Source organism: Lissotriton vulgaris, chromosome 1_1 (genome assembly GCF_964263255.1).
Source record: "Lissotriton vulgaris chromosome 1_1, aLisVul1.2, whole genome shotgun sequence".
Taxonomy (NCBI): Eukaryota; Metazoa; Chordata; class Amphibia; order Caudata; family Salamandridae; genus Lissotriton; species Lissotriton vulgaris.
The window spans coordinates 1,560,252,264-1,560,272,796 of record NC_141685.1 but is presented as its reverse complement, the minus strand read 5'-3'; the positions used below and the strand labels follow the sequence as shown (position 1 = coordinate 1,560,272,796).

Sequence of the window (20,533 nt, the reverse complement as noted above, 5' to 3'; positions counted from 1 at the left end):
TATACATCAATCCAATAGCCAGTTAGCAGCGGGCATCCCCACAACATGTGAGGGAAATCCGCCCCCTCTCCTCGACACCTTGGGGACTTGTCAGAGTCAGTATTAAAGTATGCTTTAATTTTTGCTGGCGTGAGGTAGGCGCAATGTAAAATATAAAAGTGAAGCAATTGAAAGCAGGAGTTTTCCACGCTCTCTCCACCACCTCAGCCCAGGCTCTGACCGTAATCTCTTTACCCACATCTATTTCCCACTTTCGCTTAAGTTCATCCAGAGGGTCCAACTTCTCAGTAGTCAGGCGCTTATACAGGCTTGTGATAGTCTTAAACTTCCCCACTGCAGTAACTACATATTGACATCCCAACGAAACCCTAGGTTCCGCCTGGCCTTCTTTCCAGTGGGCGCGTATAGCTGCGGTAGTTGCTGCATGAAGCAAAAAGTCTCCACCACTCAAATCAAAACGCTCCTGCAAGGCACAAAATGGAAGGATCCCATCTCATATAAATCTCCAATGGCAGTCAGCCCCCTCTCAGCCCAGTTTCTCAGCTCCCGTCAAGACCCTCCGTGAGGGAGTGCCTCACAAATTGAGAGCGGTATATCAGGGGTTTACGGCACTTTCAAGCTCCCCTCTTGAAACTGCACCTCCAGCATTGCCGCTCTGTTCGCAGTTCTTCAGAGAGAGCACCCAACCGGAGAGGAAGGTCTAGGAGTATTTGAGAGAGCTGCTGCAATTCTGGAGTGTCCTCTCCTCCCTTATCCGTACCTCGCAGTCTCATTGCCACTCTCTGTGTCAACCATTGCAATTGAGCAGCCAGATAATAGGTTTTGAAGTCCGGTGCCACCCAGCCACCCTCTGACCGTGGACACATCACTTTCAAGGCAACCCGCCGTCTTCCAGTACCCCATAGAAACCCGGTTATCATAGATGTAAATTGCTTAAATGTCATCGCTGGTATCCAAATCTGTAAGGTTCCGAAATAACACAGCAATCTGGGAAGCGCCACTATTTTAAGTAAAGACACCTGCCAAGCAACCGACAGCGGCAGCGTGCCCCAGAAATCGAAACTGCCTGCTAGACCCCATATCGCTCTACCTTTGTTGCCCTCTAGTATATCCGATCCAGAGTGATAAATCTGGACCCCCATATAGGGGAGGCACCGGCATTCCCACTTCACTCCCTCCATATCCTGAAAGTCTTGCCTACGTCCATCTGTGGGGAACAAATAGGATTTAGCCAGTTAACTCTAAGGCCAGACTTCTCCCCTAACTCATTCAACACTGCCTACGCTCCCAGTAATTCCCTCTCTGTGTCTCCTAGGAACATAAGCAGGTCATCCGTATATAAAGCTATATGATGTATTCAAGCCTGCACCTGTAGTCCGTGAAAATACCTCCCTGTCGTAACCTTCGCCGCCAAGGGCCCCTTGGCTAATGCTAATAGAAGAGGGAACAACTTAACATCCCCGTCTTGTGCCCCGGGTCACCTCACAAGCTTCCGATATTACTCCACCCGTCCGAACACGTTCTGCAGAAGATTTATAAAGTAAAGCTGTCCATGCTATGAAGTCTGCTCCCAGTCCGAACCGGGCCATGACATGAAAGAGACGAGGGGAGCTGATCCAGGCCTAGTTGTGTGATGTGTGTTTGCAGGCTGCTCTATGAGCTTGTTTTAGGAGCAGCCTACCACAGGAACAACAGCAGCATTCTGGGAAATGGAGATGGCCCTCCAAGTAGAGATACACCCGGAGGGCAGTGGCTGAGGTACAGGATGCACCGCTGGTGGAGATGCTCTCGGGGGTTGTGGGCAGAGATTGAGGTGCTTTTTGGTAGGATTTTTCCAGGCCCAAATGGCAGCTTCCGGAGAGACACACCTCTGTACCTGACCCCCTGACTGCAGTAGGCATGATGCAGGGGTTGCCCATCCCTTCTCTCCAATGAGTGAGACTGTAGCAGGATGAGAGATGGGAGGAACCGAGCCCTGATTGTTAAGAATTGGCTGCTAGAGCTGGCAGACCTTGTGGAAGGCGCCTGAGCTACATCATCTGGGAATGAAGTCCCTTGTTGGACCCCACCCTAGTAAAACTTGATTGTGCTGTGGCAAGAAAGATGGCTCATGGACTTGAGGATTCCCCCCAACCCTTTTGCGAAACTTTGATCACCAGGTCATTCAGCTGACTAGGGAAAGAATTGAGCCCTCCCCCATTTTTTCACTTTTCTTGCCCCACCAGCAATGGAGCTTATTATGGGGCCTGCACCTTTGTGGAGGAATTAACAGGTCCTGGGGAACGGGCAGAGGGGAGGCAGACAACAGTTGCCAAAGATAAGGTGGGCTGGTTGCAGTACTGGTGGTGTCTATTCCTTGTGTGGGGTGGTTTGCGTAAGTAGCATGCATGTACTTCCTATGAATGAGCACTGGCGTTGACAGTACACTAGTTGGACACCCTGAAGAAGAAGCAGGCAGCAACGGACTGTGGAGCACTCCTCCCCTTTGTCTATATTGATCAAGAAAAACCCTATGCCATGGTTTCAAGCAAACATACACCGAGGTTCCAACAACCCAAGAACGATTAGTATGAAAGACCTGTATTTGATGGGAAGGAATCTTCTTCAGGGAAAATGACAAATAATAAGAAGGGGATGTAGGCCCCTCATTAAACACGGTTGTAATACTGTATATAGAGAGCACGAAATAGATATTGGAAGCCTGCATCTGTGAGGTTAGATCAGACATTATACTCCTTCGACAAGACCCAGGGAGCACTGACGAGAGAGCTAAAGAGGTGAAGGGCAGGATCTCCAATTTAGAAGACACAATCCGCAATTTGAAGATCAAGATGGGTGGAGCATGCCAAGGGCAGGGCCCATTGAAACAACCCAAGTCTAGTTAGTTTCCCTGAAGGTGATTGGGATCCAAGCTAGTGCTTTTTCAGTATCACTGGTACAAGTCTGTATTTTGGAATCTGCCAATAGGGCTCTGTGGCCGAGTCCCCCGCCAGTAACTCTCCCAAGCCATTCATTTTTGGTATTATGAATGACAAATACAGAGACACGATATTGCAAGTGCCTGGACACTAGGAATCCCCATGCACAGCTCCTCTAAGATATTGATTTTTCCTGACTATAATAATCTGATCCAACAGTGTTCTTTTGAAGGCATCAAGCTAAATCTGGGCGCTATGTAACTAGGTTACAGTCTGCTTTATATGTCCCCTATCGTTAAGTGATGTGGCAGTCCAAGGCCCTTTTCTTTGAGATCCTGGAAAGCATATTGGATTCAGTTACAGAGCAGAAAAAGTACTGAAGAAAGGCAAACACAGCGAAGAGACAAATCAGGATTTGACTGAAGTGATGAAATGGATTCGTCGAGGATGACGCACTACTGAGGGGAAGAAACAACAACCCATATCAACTTATGAGCTTGGACTTTGACACTCCAGAGATGGAAATTGGGAATAGGGACCCTCAACTGCTAGAGACGCAAGAACTTGCTGCCCCTCTGGCTAATGGCATTAATGCCTCTACAGTATGCACTGGGGCAGATAATAGTCCATGGGTATATCTGAAATATTTGTGGGCACTATTGGTGACAATCCTACCTAGAGCTTGGTGCCCGTGATTAGTTGCTGCAAAACCGCCTCATGATTCATTGTATATAAACTGCTTTTGCCGCTGCTGGTAGACTAGGCGGACTAGAAGATGTAAGACAAATGCTGTTTATTTTGAGGGACTGTGCTTGATTTTCATTGTAAGGACTATCCAAGCCATTCAGCCACTCACTGCTCCACTTTACCTTTTCTTTTACCTTTTTGTTTTTTTGTGATTGTTGATGTTAGGGATGGGATTGTTCGAGGCATTGTTTCTTGGGAAGTCCCAGCTATGTTGACTGCCTTATTGGATAGGTGCTTTATGTTTCCGAAGCATAGGGTTTGGGAAGTTTTGGGTTGTTGTGGGTTTACTGTTTTGGTTCTTTCACAGGACACTTTCAAAGTCTTGTCTTTTAGATGGGCATTTACAGGGTGGCAGACATATTATCACCACACTCAAGGTTGACCAAACGGGAAGCTCTCAATTAAATCCCATCTGTGTAGTCACATGGAAAGTGAATGGCTTACTCAACCAAATTAAGGGGGGGGGGGGTTATACCTGGGGCGTTGCCAAGATGGATACTGCTGTGAGCTCCAATAATCTACCCCATGATTACACATCCTGTAGTATATCCTGCAACCCCAGCACATCAAAAGTGAAGGCGGGGTGCTCTCGGACCACCCTAACGATAGCTTGATTGGATCCCAACTGTGGCCCAGCCATAGCCGCGAACGGAACTGCAGCCTGCCAAGATGAGGCCTTGTAGGCCCAACCCTGCACATTGCTCTTGTGGATGCAGAAGGGTCGGGCGAACACTGGGGAGCACCCCATTGGATTAAGGGGTGACAGCCGGTAAAGTGTGAGCAGGACCCCCAGACAGATCTTCACTTCTTCCTCCCAGTGAGCAGTTTGGTTGGGCCTTGCCCACGGCCTAGTCACTGACGCGGCCAAATGGGGTCAGTGGGCATGGATCCTGCAGTTCTAATCCTGCTCATCCCACACAGGAGTGTGGAAGAAGTCAGGGCAGATCTCCGGGGAACACACAGTTGGACTGGTGAGTGACATCCAGCAGCGGGTGCCGCAGGACTGAAATCACCCCTCCCCCACTGTCTTAGGAAGATGGCCATCAGATGGATCTTTGCCTCTGCCCTGGAGTGTGCCTTTGCCGGTTGGGCCCACGGGCAGCATGACATGATACAGGAGCAGGCTACAGCCCTCACTCGGCGCATCCTCTCTACCTGGGTGACCCCAGAGCGCCTGAGTGGAGCCCCTTACAACTTATACAGTAAGGAGGCTTCAGTAATTCTTAGTGTCTGAAACAGATTTTACCCTAGTGTGAGTTAGGGGCCTCACTTTTTCGATCTTCTGTGTGTCCTGCCCCACGAGTGGACGTTTAGACATTGAGATTGTCTCCACCTCTTCCCATTTACTACACATAAACTGTGGACTTCTAGCCTGATATTATTATCCAAACAACTGACTGCCGTGAGCGACTGCTGGCGTTGTGGGCGCTAGACGTCGAAAGTGACTAACTCGGGGGTGGGGTAGCTGGACAATTCTCAAAAATCACTACAACAGCATAGTAACTCTGGCCAAAATGGGAAAATCTACGGGTTGCAAACCTACCGCATTTCCCCCCTGGAGGACACTGGGCGAACCACCATAGTTCAGGAGCCGCATGCTCTCGGCACACCATTACAGCCGAGCATATTTTACATGAACTAGGGGAATGTTCTCAGAGATTCTCACGGCAATACTACACATGGAAACCATGCTTGAGCCCAATGGATGGATGAGAACAAATCTGCCATGGCCATCCTTCGTCCCTCTGTTACAAACACACATGCACAAATTAAAACCCTCCAGCAGCTGAGACTGAGGGTCAAAGATGTGGAAGGTCACTTGCGTTGGAATAACATTTGTATTGTTGGGCTGCCGGAACTTTCTAAATGCCCCAGCGTGCAGCTCTTCCTAGAAGACTGGTTAGTTTATACTGAATTTGGGCACAAGCAGTTCACGTTTTTCTCTGTTGAGCGAGCCCAGGAGGTTCTGTTCAGGACCTCTCCATTGGGTGCCCTACACAAGCCGACCCCGTGACAATAGAAAACAACAGGGTCACTGTCTTTCTGGACTTCATCTCGGAAGGACAAATAAACTGGGAATTTTTCTAGGAGGTGAAACCATGCCTTTGATAGTTGAACATTCACTTTACCTTTTATCCTATTTATTTATTTATTTATTTAATTTATTTGCAAAGTTTTATATAGCGCTGGCTAGACCCGAAGGTATCAGCGCGCTTTACATGAAGATCAGCGAGTTACAGGTTACATAGTTATATCATTTGGATCAGCGAGTTACCGGTTACAAAGTTACAACAGTTTGAATCAAAGAAAAAGAGGGAGGAGGTGGGGTAGGGAAGGAGACACAAACAGGGAGATGAGGAAGAAAATGCCAAATGACCGGCTGGGTAGGTGACGGCCAAGGGGCCAGACTCCTCTATAGCTGCATAGGACAGCTCCACCGGGCATCAGCCAAGGTTGCTCAGGCTCCGCAGTAGGTATCTACATCAGTTGAATCAGTGAGTTACAGGATACATAGATACATCAGTTAGAATCCAAACAATCACAGAGGAGGGAGGAGGGGGGGAAGGGGACCGAACGTGGAGACGAGTAAAATAATGTCAGATGTCAGGTTGGGTAGGTGACGGCCAAGGGGCCAGACTCCTCTATAGCTGCATAGGACAGCTCCACTGAGCACCGGCCAAGGTTGCTCAGGCTCCGCTGTAGGTATCTACATCAGTTGAATCAGTGAGTTACAGGATACATAGATACATCAGTTAGAATCCAAACAATCGCAGAGGAGGGAGGAGGGGGAGAGAAGGGGACTAAACCGGGAGACGAGTAAAACAAGGTCAGATGTCAGGCTGGGTAGGTGACGGCCAAGGGGCCAGACTCCTCTATAGCTGCATAGGACAGCTCCACCGGGCATCGGCCAAGGTTGTTCAGGCTCGGCTGTAGGTATCCACATCAGTTGAAACAGGGAGTTACAGGATACATAGTTACAGCAGTTTGCATCAATAGAATTAGAGAGGAGGGGGAGGGAAGGAGACCAAACGGGGAGACTCGGAAAACAATGTCAAGTCAAGTCAAGTCAATGGATTTATATAGCACACTACATACCCAGAGGGTCTCAAGGCGCTTAAGGAGGGGTGGGGAATTACTTGTCAAATATCCATGTTTTAAGTTGCTTTCTGAATGCTAGGTGGTTCTGGGTAAGGCAAAGGTAAGTGGGAAGTGAGTTCCAGGTTTTAGCTGCCAGGTAGGAGAAGGATCTACCTCCCATGGTGGTCTTGTTGATGCGAGGTACAGTGGCAAGGGCTTGGTTGGAAGAACGAAGCTGGCGGGAGGGGGTGTAGAAGGACAGTCGTGTGTTGAGGCATTCTGGTCCAATTTCGTAGAGTGCTTTGTGTGCGTGGGTTAGGAGCCGGAAAGTGATCCTCTTATTGACGGGAAGCCAGTGGAGGTTTTTCAGGTGACCAGAGATATGTTCTTTACGCGGGATGTCTAATATGAGCCTGGCTGAGGCGTTTTGGATTCGTTGGAGTTTTTTCTGGAGTTTAGCGGTAGTCCCGGCGTAGAGGGTGTTTCCATAGTCCAGTCGGCTCGTGACCAGAGCGTGAGTGACCGTTTTCCTAGTTTCGGTGGGGATCCAACGAAATGTTTTTTTGAGCATGCGAAGAATGTTGAAGCAGGATGAAGAGACGGCGTTGACTTGTCTGTTCATTGAAAGTGAGGAATCCAGGATGACGCCCAGGTTCCGTGCGTGGTCTGTCGGGATGGGTGCTTTTCCAAGGGCTTCTGGCCACCAAGAGTCGTCCCATGCGGAGGGGGAGGTACCTAAGATGAGGACTTCTGTTTTATCAGAGTTCAGTTTCAGACAACTGTGTTTCATCCATTCGGCTACTTCTTTCATTCCTTCGTGTAGGTTAGTTTTGGCGGTGCTAGGGTCATTGGTGAGTGATAGGATCAGTTGAGTGTCATCCGCGTAGGAGATGATGTTGAGGTTGTGTTGGCGGGCGATGGCTGCGAGGGGGCTCATGTATACATTAAAAAGGGTGGGGCTGAGTGAAGATCCTTGTGGTACGCCGCAGATGACTTCAGTGGTCTCTGACTTGAATGGTGGGAGGCGGACTTTCTGGGTTCTTCCGGTGAGGAACGAGGTGATCCATTCCAGTGCTTTTCCTTGGATTCCGATGTTTCTGAGGCGCTGTAGAAGGGTGCTATGGCAGACTGTGTCAAAGGCTGCGGAGAGGTCGAGGAGGATGAGGGCGACTGTGTCTCCATTGTCCAGTAGAGTTCGAATGTCGTCTGTTGCTGCGATGAGGGCGGTCTCAGTGCTGTCTTTTGCTCGGAAGCCGGACTGTGAGGAGTCAAGGGATTTGTTGGCTTCGAGGAAGGCGGCGAGCTGGTTGTTGACAGCTTTCTCGATGACTTTGGCCGGGAATGGAAGGAGCGAGATGGGGCGGTAATTTTTGAGTTCGGTGGGGTCCGCTGTGGGTTTCTTCAGAAGGGCGCTGAGTTCAGCGTGTTTCCAGCTTTCCGGGAAGGTGGCGGATTTGAAGGAGCAGTTGATGACGTCTCGGAGGTGCGGTGCTATGATGGAGTCTGCTTTGTTGAAGATGTGGTGAGGGCATGTGTCTGTGGGGGATCCTGAGTGGATGGAGTTCATCAGGCGGATGGTGTCCTCAGTAGAGATTGTGTTCCAGTCATTAAGGATGTTTGAGGGGGGTGAAGGTCCAGCAGATGGTTGGGTGGGATGGTCTCCGGGTTGGTTGTCGAAGCTGTTGTGGATGTCTGCAATTTTGTTGTGGAAGAATGAGGCTAGGGAGTCGCAGAGGGCTTGAGAGGGGGTGATGTCGTTAGAGTTGGCTGAGGGATTGGTAAATTCCTTGACGATGTTGAAAAGTTCCTTGCTGTTGTGGGCGTTGTTATCTAGTCGTTCCTTGAAGGCGGTTTTCTTGGCCTTTCGGATCAGTTGATGGTGTATGCGGGTGGCGTTTTTGAAGGCGTCCTTGGTGCTGGTGGTTGGGTCTTTTTTCCAGGCCTTCTCAAGGGAGCGGCAGAGTTTCTTGGATTTCTTAAGATCATCGTTGAACCATGAGGCCTTCTTGCTGCCAAGTTTGCTTTGTCGTTTTTTCAGTGGTGCTAGGATGTCGGCGCTGTTGGATAGCCATAGGGTGAGGTTGGTGGCGGCTTGGTCGGGGTTTGAGGAGTGGGCTGGGGGGTTTAGGAGAAGCGATGAGGAGATCTGGTCGATGGTGATTTTGTTCCAGTTTCTTTGCAGAGTTGGTTGGGGGTGGTTGTTGGGTTTGGGCTGGGTGTAGGTAAAGTGAACGCAGCTGTGGTCAGTCCAAAGGAGATTCGTGGTGTGGCTGAAGGAGACATGATTGCTGGAGGTGAAGATAGGGTCCAGAGTGTGACCTGCGATGTGGGTGGGGGAAGTGACCAGTTGTTTAAGTCCGAGGTTGGCGAGGTTGTCCAGCAGGGTGGTGGAGTTGCGGTCGTTGTTCTTTTCAAGGTGAAAGTTGAGGTCTCCCAGACGGATGTAATCTTTGGAGGGGAGCGCGTGTGGAGTGATGAAGTCCGTGATGTCCTCACTAAATTGAGCGCGGGGTCCTGGAGGCCTGTAAAGGAGGGTGCCTCTGAGTGTGGTCTTGGGGTCGATGTGGATCTGGAAGTGAAGGTGTTCGGAGTTGGCGAGGTTGATGTCAGAGCTGGTTGAGATTTGGATGGATTTCTTGTGGACGATAGCGATTCCTCCTCCTGTGTGGCCGGTACGATCCTTGCGTATGATCTTATAATCTTCTGGGATGGCAATGGTGATGTCTGGGGCGGAGGAGGCGTTCATCCATGTTTCAGTAAGGAAAGCGACGTCCGGAGAGATGGTGTCTAGTAGATTCCATAGGTCAATGGCGTGCCTGTGGACCGATCGGGTGTTGAGCAAGATGCATTGTAGGTGGTTGGTGTCGGGAAACTGAGGTGTGATCGGAGCGGAGTGGTTGACGGTGCAGAAGAATTTGCAGGAGAAGCATGAGAAAGGTCCATGGGTGTGTCCAGGAGCGGCTTGGACGCAGTTGGGGGAGCGGCCGGGGTTAAGGGCTAGGAGGGTGGTGGCATCGTAGGTAACGCGGGGGAGCTGGGCAATGCGAGGGCCAGGGGGACTGGCGCTGGGCGCGGTCCAGGCGCGGACGGGCGTAGACGGGCTTACCTTTGGCGCACCTTCGGCGCGGATTGGGCGCGAACGCTGCGCGTGGACGCTGCGCGCATGAGCTACTGTCATATATGGATAGTGGAGGGGGAGGGGCGAGGGCGGCTCAGCTGGGAGGCGGGGCGGGCTCAGGGAGCACAACAACAACAGCGGAGACAAAATGGAGGGGGGAGCAGAGCAGGGCGCCGGGGGATATCGCGCAAATAATTAAAATGCAGGCACAAATGGTACAAGCAAGCGAGATTAAAACAAATAAGCTTCCAGGCGAAATAACAATGGCACAGTTACTCGCTATGCAGCACTGATCTACATTACCGCGTCTCGGCAGAGAGGCAGACCAGGGAGCGACCACTCAGGGCAGGAGCGACGAGGAGTCACAGCGCTACGAGGTCCGGGGGCGCTGTAAATAGGTAGTGGGAGGGCGGCTCAGCTGGGAGGCGGGGCGGGCTCAGGGAGCACAACAACAAAGCGGAGACAAAATGGAGGGGGGAGCAGAGCAGGGCGCCGGGGGATATCGCGCAAATAATTAAAATGCAGGCACAAATGGTACAAGCAAGCGAGATTAAAACAAATAAGCTTCCAGGCGAAATAACAATGGCACAGTTACTCGCTATGCAGCACTGATCTACAATACCGCGTCTCGGCAGAGAGGCAGACCAGGGAGCGACCACTCAGGGCAGGAGCGACGAGGAGTGTCAATTGTCAGACTGGGTAGGTGACGGCCGAGGGGCCAGATTCCTCTAAAGCTGCATAGGACAGCTCCATCTAGCATCCGCCAAGGTTGTTCGGGCTCCGCAGTAGGTATCCACATCCGTTAAATCCGCAGTAAGTACAAAACAGTATCCCTTTCTTCCCACGGGGCATCATCAAAGATCAGACTCATTAGAGGACGCAAGGAGAGATCGAAGGAGGTGGAAAAGGAAATGGCTACCTGGAGGAGGTTGATATAGAATCATCTTGCTCAGGAGGGGATTATGTGCAACCACAAGGCACCAGGCACACAGGAGGCAGATGGGACGTTGTGCAAGTGTATGGGATCCTGCTGACACATTGCATCAAATGCTGCTAGAGAGACCAAGTCAGATAAGGTATGACTTCAACATGTGCTGTCACCGGTGGAGCTTTAATGCATGTGTTGTGAGGTCTGTTCCCCTCATTGGTGTGTAGCTTTTGTTATTTCACCCTTAGGAAGAGGATTGAACTGCCCTTGTTTTTCCTTCTGGGCCCCAGTCTTGTAGGTGCTCCGTCCCTCTTTATTATCAACCTTGCACGCTGTCTCTGGCACTCTCAGAGTAATTGAAGCCGGTGGTTGTCTCAAACGGCCGACATTTTGAAGTCAGGCAGATCTTTGGGGGCTTTCTTATTTGTTCAGATGCCGCTGGGGAGCCCTGATCCTGTAGTCCCCTATACTCTCGGTGACAATGCTCACCAGTTGGCTCTGGCGGCCCCAAAGCTCCTCTCCGTTTTTGTGCTCCGCTCTATGAGGCTCCGCCTCCGCCTGTCTTGACGTCAGCATCCCCCACTTCTTTTTTAGGACTTGTGCCCTGGTTATGAGGGACTCACTGTACCACTCTGGGTTTTGGGACCCATTTTCATGCTTACATAAGGGCCCCCTGACACACCTGCTCTACTTGGGCGCGTGTAGCATCGGCGTTCTATGCTAAGCTTACGATCATGCACCCTAGAGGCTTTTATTAATTAATTCATAGTGTTATCAAATTTCTAAAATCCTTCAAGAATGGAATGGATTATTGTGTGCTCAATTGGGATGTTGACATGCAGTGGTGGCTAAGACTAGAGACTCATTTTGATTAATTCTGCAGGTTCTCCAGCCCCTTTATTTGTCCTCGTGATGTTAACTTTGTAAAGACCCTTAAGGAATGTAATCATTTAAACATTTTGTATTGGCTTTCAATAAATAAATCCTGTGTTTTTCCTTCTCGAGCAAAATTCTTTCTGCATTTTTGCATGTGGTTCCAACTGTTCAATAACTACCCACTTAAGATCCTTTATGGTTTGGCCCTCTGTTATGAAATAGCTAGATATTTTGTTGGGCCTTAGGCACTTCTCAAGTTACTGCAGTCCTCGTAGATACCAGTTTTGATTTTTCGCATGGTCATACCCATATATCTTAGACCACAAGGGCATTCTATCATGTAAATCACCTGTGCAGAATTACAATTAGTGTGTAATTAATTTCCATGTTTTCTATAGGCCCAAATCTATGTTTTCTGTAGGGTTTTTTAGATGATACCCACTACATTGTCCACAGGGGATGTGGCCTACCACTCATGGTAAATTCTATAAAGTTGGCGTCTTGTCCTTTATTGGTATTCTCAATTGTTCTCTGGTGTTTATTAGACTACCCCTTAGTCTAATACCCACTTTGTGAAAAATAATGTTTCCCCCCATTTCAGGAAGCCTATATTGAGTATGTGCAAGATTTTATTAATGATGTTCAACGCTGGATTTACATGTAGTCACACAGGCCAATAGTTGGTCCTCTTCAGTCCATTGTGTGGATTCCAATAAGCCCTCTCGATTTGGATTCCTTGCTCTTTTAAATGATCTCTCAATAATCATTTTGAGGTAGTCTCTGAAAGTCCTCTAGTTTACTGCAGTTCCTTCTGTGACATAAAAATTAGCTATAGGGAAGATATTCTCTCAATGGCTTGTGATGGAAACTGTCATATTTTAACAGGTGGGTCTTGTCAGTAGGCTAATTTTAGGTTACTGCCACATTTAGAAACACACCTTCATCTCTGCGTATGTGCTTGAACTTAAGATTGACAATTCGATAGTTAAGTCACATTAAGAAATGCATGGTTGAATCCGTATCGGCCTCCTAGATTACGAGGGTATCATGAAATGTGCCTCAGTTCTCTGAACAGGACAATAGAGGTGGTGGCGAAGGAAACATGGAACCTCAAACACATGAGGCATTGCATCAGCTCTCTTCAAAAGTGGGTAGCTGCAAATTTTTAACCAAGATCCACTGAGCTTTCCCATCAGTGAGTAAACGTAACCTATCGGACTTAAGGAACAAATGGTAGGACTCCCGAAGGAGGAAACTAAATCAAACTGAATGAAAAAGGACCCTTGAATATGTTCATAAGGTATCCGGGAACACAAGGTTCAAGCACAGACAATGTAATTATTTTTATAAAACATCTATGACTCCAAAAACGTCTAACAGAGTACTTGGCATTAGCACACTAATCTTCCTTTCCAGAAGCAGGTTTCTTGCACCTGGTACATAGATTCTCGGTTAAAGTAACTACAAAAATCTTCCCTCGTCCCTGATGGAACAAAGTAGGCAACACGTTCCTAGATCTGTCCATAGTCTTAAAACGAAGTCTTACATTGGAAGAGGTCAGACTGCCTCCTAACAATAAATGGAAGAAGGCAATAGATTATTGGTCTAGTATCACACTTACATTTAGACAAAATAATGGGAGTGAGGCGCAGACCAGTAGACTGTTAATGGGATTAGGACCAAGCAGTTTTCAAGGTTCAGAAGGAGCAGGGAAAGGAATAAATCCAGTGCGATTCCCTCCAGGAGTGGGAGACCCTTGTTGATCTGGGTAAAAGTTAACCTAAAAGTAAATATAGAAGTGGTGGATACCAACTCCCCTGACATACTGATTTTGAAAATCAATGTTTGTAAAGGGAAAACTTTATTTGGTGAACGTTTACAACAGACCAACACCCATTGCAAAAGAATCTTCCTTACTAACCCATCTTGATCTCCTATTGGGTAACCTGGATACTAGAGAGAATTATGTGATCATGGCAGGGGATTTTAATTGCAATTTTGAGCCCGTTGTGGGGTTCAGTGACATCTTCTTAGAAGAAGATGAGGCAAGTGGGATCCCTGTTTTAGATAACATTAAAACAGTTAAATGTTGCCCCCTGGCCCTCCAAATGAATAGACTATGTGCCGAATATTGCATTAGAGCGTGTAATGGACGGTTACCATCAGATATTAATAAAAAGCCTACTTTCTATAGAGGGAACTACAAAAGTAATATAGATTTCATTATTGCCTCAGTGTCATCATGGGAATTCCTTCTTGACATGGAGGTAATAGAAAGATTAGAAAGCGACCATTTCCCTCTAGCCCTTCAGATCGAGGATTCCCTATTAGGAGACGCAGTTTCCCCCTCGACTGGAGAAGTAACTAACGGTGACCAAAATGAGATACATATTAGCAATAATAGACGTTCCCTCAAATGGCCACTAATACTGGACAATGGTGAAATTATAGTAGAAATCTATAAGCTCTTTGCTGGCATCTTTGGAGGATATTTAAATGACAACCCAAAGGAGGGGAGTGGTGGTCTCTTTATGAAATTACACCAAAAATTTTTTGATGCCTTAAAGCCCCTAGTTACCAAGATGCCGAAGAAAGGGCAGCAGAAAACACAAAATTTGCCCCATAGCAAACCGTGGTATAATAAGGACTGCAGGGAGTCCAAGAGGGCACTTTTAACTGCGATAAAATCGAAGGCTCAACCAGATATTATGTTAGCCAGGAATAATTATAAATTGGTCCAAAAGACAAGTAAAATGGCATGGGAGGAAGCAAAATGGGCAGATCTGCTGCATGCAGCAAAAACACGAGATAACATAGCCTTCTGGAGGCTGATAGCGAATGGGAACCATCAAGGCAGAGTGGTCAAGGACGTCTACTTAGACGAACAGACATGGGTATACCATTTTTCTAACCTCTACAAGGAATATGAGGCACCCATTTTAGATAGAACCCCAAGTAACGCTATTCCGGGGGATACCCTGGATTTTACTCTAGGTTAGACAGAATTGGTAATAACCCAGATTAAGTCTGGTAAAGCCCCTGGGCTAGACAAGATTCCGGGAGACTTGTACAAGCACGAATTAAAAATTTGGGCTCCATACATTAACCATCTTTGTAACGAGCTATCCCGGAGTCTAGACTTCCCAGAGAGCTGGAAGGGGGCTGAAATTGTTTTAATATATAAGAAAGGTGACAGGATGGACCCCTCAAATTATCGCCCAATAAGCCTTATGGATATATTACAAAAAATCTATTCAAGACATATCCTATTTCGCGTTAATGATTGGCTGGACAAAAAGGCAATTTTGTCTAGATACCAAGCGGGATTCAGATCCAAAGTTAGTACCATTGATCAAATTTTCCGCTTTTGTTGCCTTTATTGGAAGTATATCAAGATTAAAAAGGGACAACTATATGTCGCGTTCGTCGACTTAAGGGCGGCGTTCGATTTAGTCCCACGTAATTTATTGTGGGAAACACTAAGTTTAGTAGGGATGCCACCAACCCTGATAGCGCAAATAAAAGAACTCCATAGAGGCAATTTTGCCAGAGTACGATGGGGCCCTAAAGGTGAATTAACTCCCAAAATCCCGATCGAACGTGGTGTGCGCCAGGGGTGTGTATTGGCCCCCACATTGTTTTCGCTATTTGTGAATGACATCCCTTCATACTTGGAGGGATGTAAAAACGACTCTCCTAAGTTGAATGGCGAAAAAGTTACTTCCCTACTGTTTGCGGACGATACTATTTTGATCTCCCAGACAAAAAAAGGTCTCCAAGCTCTTTTAAACTCCTTTAATGATTACTGCATTAAGAAAGGATTGGAGATAAATGGGAAAAAGACAAAATGTATGGTCCTAAATCAAACTAAGACTGACAAGGGCTGTCTAACTTTAAATGGATTAAAATTGGAATCAGTTCCACACTTTGGATATCTAGGGGTAACCCTGGACTCCAATTTTACCTGGAAAGCCCAACTGGAAAAATGCAAGATGATGTTTAGCCAGAACACAAAACCCATTCTTAGAGAGCAAGTTCAAAGTACAAGTAAGGCCGTGTCTCCTGCAGTTGAACTTTTTAAATTTAAGGTTCAACCTGCAGTGCTATACGGCTCAGAAATCTGGGGCCCAGGGTCCAAAGATACCTTTAGGGTCTTGGACAATAACTTCTTGCGAAGTCTGGTCAGAGTCCCTAGAAGTACTCCGTTGGTCCCACTTCAGCTCGATCTAAATTTTCGTAGAACGGACCACCATATCATTCTACGTCCTTTACTGTTATGGATCAGGCTGTGGCGTGTACCTGAGCTGCAAGTATATAAGGATGGGTTAATAGAAATCATGGAGCTTGACAGCTTCAAGGTGATATCCTGGTTTAAACATATTAAATTCTGGCTTACCCTGCTAGGTCTGTCGCATTACTGGGAACATCCTGATTTACTTCCATCTCAATCAAAAACTATGGTAAAGAAGTGCTTTTGGTCGTATATTACTGACATGATCAAAAACGCTTCTTCTAGTGGGTCACTTGTAACAAGGTTTCTTATCTTTAAAGATGATCCATTCTTCGAGACCTTTCTTGATGAAATAGAACCACCTTTAGCAAAGACCTTATTTCTGAAATTCAGATATGGAAATCTTCAAATCGGTTCAACACTGGCTCGTTGGTCTGGTGGTGTAAACTCGGAGAATCATGTAGAAGACGAATTATGTACCATATGTGGATGTAATCAAAAAGAAAATGAACTACATATCCTCTTCTTCTGCCCAGCATATGCCCAGGCTAGAAAAAGATGGATTAAACCATTATGTTTAACATTAGGTGTAAGATCATGTTCCCAGGCTTTAAGGATTCTTCTGTCCAACACTAGCCAACCTATTGTATTTAGTGTAAGCAGATTCTTGCACAGTATCTTTTTCCAAAGAAGAAAGTTGGGTTACAAATTTTTAAATGTTGATATGCCAAAATTGCCGTTTAGTATTAATTGAGGGATAATTAATGAAATTCTATTCCTGCTGCCCATAATTGTTCTCACCAAGTATTATGGATGTTTTAAATATCTTGACTCTCAACTTTAGAATCGACATGAAAATCGAATGTATTTATATAGCATGTTGTGCATTTTAAAAAGAAATGTTTTATTGTATTAATGTATTTGTTCTTTTATGGTATTCATGCCGAAATAAAGATTGAAATGAAATGAAATGAATAAATCATGTAGAATCTGAATGCTGTCGGAGGTCAATGGTTGAATAGGGATCCAAGACGCTCACATAGATCAGTTAATGGGGCAAATAGGTGCCACATCATACAGTATTCTAACCTAACAACACAGGCAATAAAAATAGACCAGAGCCAAACAAGTTAAACGAAAAAGCACATGACCATTATATATTGTTGAAGTTCAAATGTATAAAATATAATCTGCTTCAAAACTTGGCTTACACGTCTGATGCAATATAAAAGAAAGCATACATCTGCACAAGACAAAGAATTACATTTGTATAAGAAAACCAATAAACAGTTTTTAAAAATATGTAATTTTAGTTTGACTTTTGACATTTCTTCCTTTTGTGCCAGTTTATGTAATGATGAATTATCTGCAATTTCGAACAGAAGCATTTGCTTACATTCATGTCATTTAATTTTTCTCCACAGCTGAGTCGTTTAAGTTCAAGTGTTTTTTTGAATATCCCAGAAGAAGTTAGAGAACACTTAAAACTTCTTTTAAATGTAACCCCAGCAGTCAGACCAGATGCTGATCAGATGTCAAAAGTAAGTGTAGCTAATAGTGCCATTGTTGATAGTTACATGGAATTAATAGAATCCTATGTAGTGCCTCTCTCTGAACGCAATCACTTTAAGGCACTTTCTTTCTGTAATGTGTGGGTGCATTTAGGATTAAGAAAGGATTCTTTTTTTTGGTGCTTTTTTCTGTTATTGGCTCCTATGCTGAAAACAATGAGGCATGTGTTTGAAAACTGAGATCCCTTGGTTGTAAAAGAACTACCTCTTGTCTTTTTTCATCAGATCAATGGAGTGTCTTGAAGGGTTTAGTACTGTATTTTATTTTAAACAGTGAGGGGTATCTAAGGTATGATCTGACTCCTCACAATGTGATTATTGAAGCAACTGCCAGTGTTTTTTCATTATTTTCTCATGTTGAATTTATATTGTAAAAATGTATTGTTTGTATATCGGAAATTTCTACATTAATTGGTAATTTCTTGATATTTTCTTTAGTCCCAATAGTTTTACTGATTAAACATTGTTCAGCCATGGGTGACCGCCATCCACAAAATATAAACAACCACTTATTATGTTTTCTTTAGCATAAACCTGTGTGCATATGTCCGGCTCAAAGGAGGAGAAATAAGAGTATACCATTTTCGGGATTGAATTTGTGAACCATAGGATTACATTTGGCGCCAAGGGTCACCATGGATTTGCAGCAGGCTCCTGAGCTTTTGACCTTGGTTCTTGGTCTGACTGAATGAGCTACCATAATTTTGCAGAGTTTGGTTGTATGGGGGCTTATGGTCAATTTGGCATTGAAGAAGAATAGTTCAGTGGCCATCCATAATTTAATAGCAAATGCAGATTTTTAGAGCTGTCGGTTAAGGAATGATAGATGAGAAGACTTATTCTTAAAAACAAGTAACTGTTTACTCAAGAACACAGCAGTGTGCCACTGCTAAAACTATAAATAGATATGTAGGAATGTATTTTTTTTATTTTTTTTTATTTATAAAGTTTTATATAGCGCAAACTTGATCCTGAAGGATATCGGAGCGCTTTACAATTTGAGGCAAAGGTAACAAAGGCAGAGGCAGAGGTCCTCGAATAAGCGAGCCTCTCTGGCTCGGGCAATCGCAATGGAGGTGATGTGGCCCCGGATTGTGGCTTTAAATGCATCCCAAACCACTGGGAAAGGGGTTTCGGGTATGTCATTGGTCACAAAATAAGAATTGATCGCTTCGCGTAACTCAGCCACATCTACGGGGTCCCAGAGGACCTGCGGAGGGAGTCTCCAGCGGGGAGGGCTACGGCGGGTAGAGGTATGTTCCCGCAGTAGGAGTTCCACATGGGCAGGGTCCGAAATAGAAATGTCAGACATGGTTGCCAAAAGGGTATCGTATTGAAGAGGGTGAGATACGAAGAGATAATCTATGCGGGAATAGGAATCGGTGAACGTGTGAATAGTAGAAAAAGTCCAGTGTGTCGGGGGAGTGGTAACGCCAGATGTCTGTAAGGCAAGTTCCGTCAATTGTTTTTTCAAAGAAGCAGACATAGCCTCTGTTCCATGAAAAGAGCCCGCTCTACGGTCCATTGTCATGTCCCAGACCAAATTAAAGTCTCCCCCCAGAATAAGCTTATTATCCTTAGGTGTTAAGTGTTCCTGCAGAGTGTCCCAGATGTAGACGTCTTGTGCCTGATTGGGGGTGTATATGTTACAGAGGGAGAGTGTTCATGTTCCCACCCGAATCTCGAGCTTGAGGAACCTACCATCCTTGCCACGCACCTCCTGACGTGTGCCCGCCCTGCACAAGATAGCCACCCCAGCTGTTTTGGTTGTTGCAGATGCCCAGTATTGAAGGGGATATTTCGGGTGAGCCATGTGACAGGCGTCGGCCTTCAACAGGTGGGTCTCTTGGAGGAAGATAACGTCCGCATTCTGTTGTATGAGATAGCGCCAGTTTTGATGCAGCTTATTAGGGGAGTTAAGACCTTTTGCATTCAGAGATACCAATTTCAGGCAGGGTACAGAAGTCATAGTGGAAACAATCTACATTGAAAAGCTGTCACCTGGAAATGACATGGCCTAGTGGGCATCATCTCCCCCCATTCTTTGTCCAACCACTCCGGTTGACCACCACAAGTAAAATCTGTCACATTGACCAACGCCGCCCTAGGGAGAGCTATTTTGTCCCCCTCCCCCCTCTCTGTATCAGACCTCTCCATGTCCTTTGTATCAGAGCCCCCCTCCCTCGGAGCAAGCGACAGAAAAGCGAGAAGGAAGAAAAGAAAGGAGAGAAGAGCGAGAATAGAAATAGAAGAAAGCAAATTAAAGAAATCATGTTATTCAACCATAACAATGGCTAACTGGGCCAGCAAGACCTATTCTAGTCCGAGAGTAAGCCAGGCACAGTGGCCCCGGCCATTCCAGAGAAGTCACTCTCCGAGAAATAGGAGGGGTGGTGGGTCTCTAAGTAACATTAACGCCATCTAGGAGCCCTGTCCGGCTCCGCCACCGGTGTGCAGTCCTGTCAAAGAGTAACCATAGCATTAGGAGGGTGTGAGATCTGTCCCACATCTGTATGACCTTAGCAAGGAGTGTGAACACCATAGGCTGCTGCTAAAGGCGCTTGATCACTACGTGTCTGTTATCTGGACCAACTGGGCTGTCTGTAGGAAGGATCACATCAACCAGCGTTTGGACTCCCACTGAAATACAAGTACAAACGGATGTCCCCACTGATAGCGTATACCTAAACCCCGCTGCTTGTCAGTTATGGGTTGATAATCCCTACGACTGCAGAGTGTTGTGGGTGCAAGATCTTGGAACAGTTGGATGGGTCTGTCCTTGAAGGTGAGCTATGCTTTGTCTCTTGCCGCCTTGAGGATGGCCTCCTTCTCTGTGAAGAAATGGACCCGGGTTAAGATGTCTGGGATGAGGCCAGGGCGTCCAGTTGTGCCAGACACTCGGTGAGCCCGGTCTAGGTCCATCGGGGATCCATCCTCATCCCCTAAGATATCCTGGAGCAGGTCCGCTATGAAAGTCATGATATCTGAGCCTTCTGCCCCAAATGGGACCCCCGCAGGCGCATGTTGTTTTCCAAATCTTCTTGCTTAATCTGCAACTCTGTGTTG

The 20,533-nt window shown here is 46.4% G+C and overlaps 1 protein-coding gene across 1 annotated transcript in view; it reads left to right on the top strand.

The window, feature by feature from the left end:
• SCYL2 (SCY1 like pseudokinase 2) overlaps positions 1-20,533 on the top strand; it is a 392,954-nt gene that overhangs the window by 111,859 nt on the left and 260,562 nt on the right. Inside the window, exon 7 of the mRNA XM_086918030.1 lies at positions 17,321-17,437. Coding sequence (XP_086774156.1) covers positions 17,321-17,437 — 117 coding nt within the window. The remainder of the gene's footprint in view (positions 1-17,320; positions 17,438-20,533) is intronic.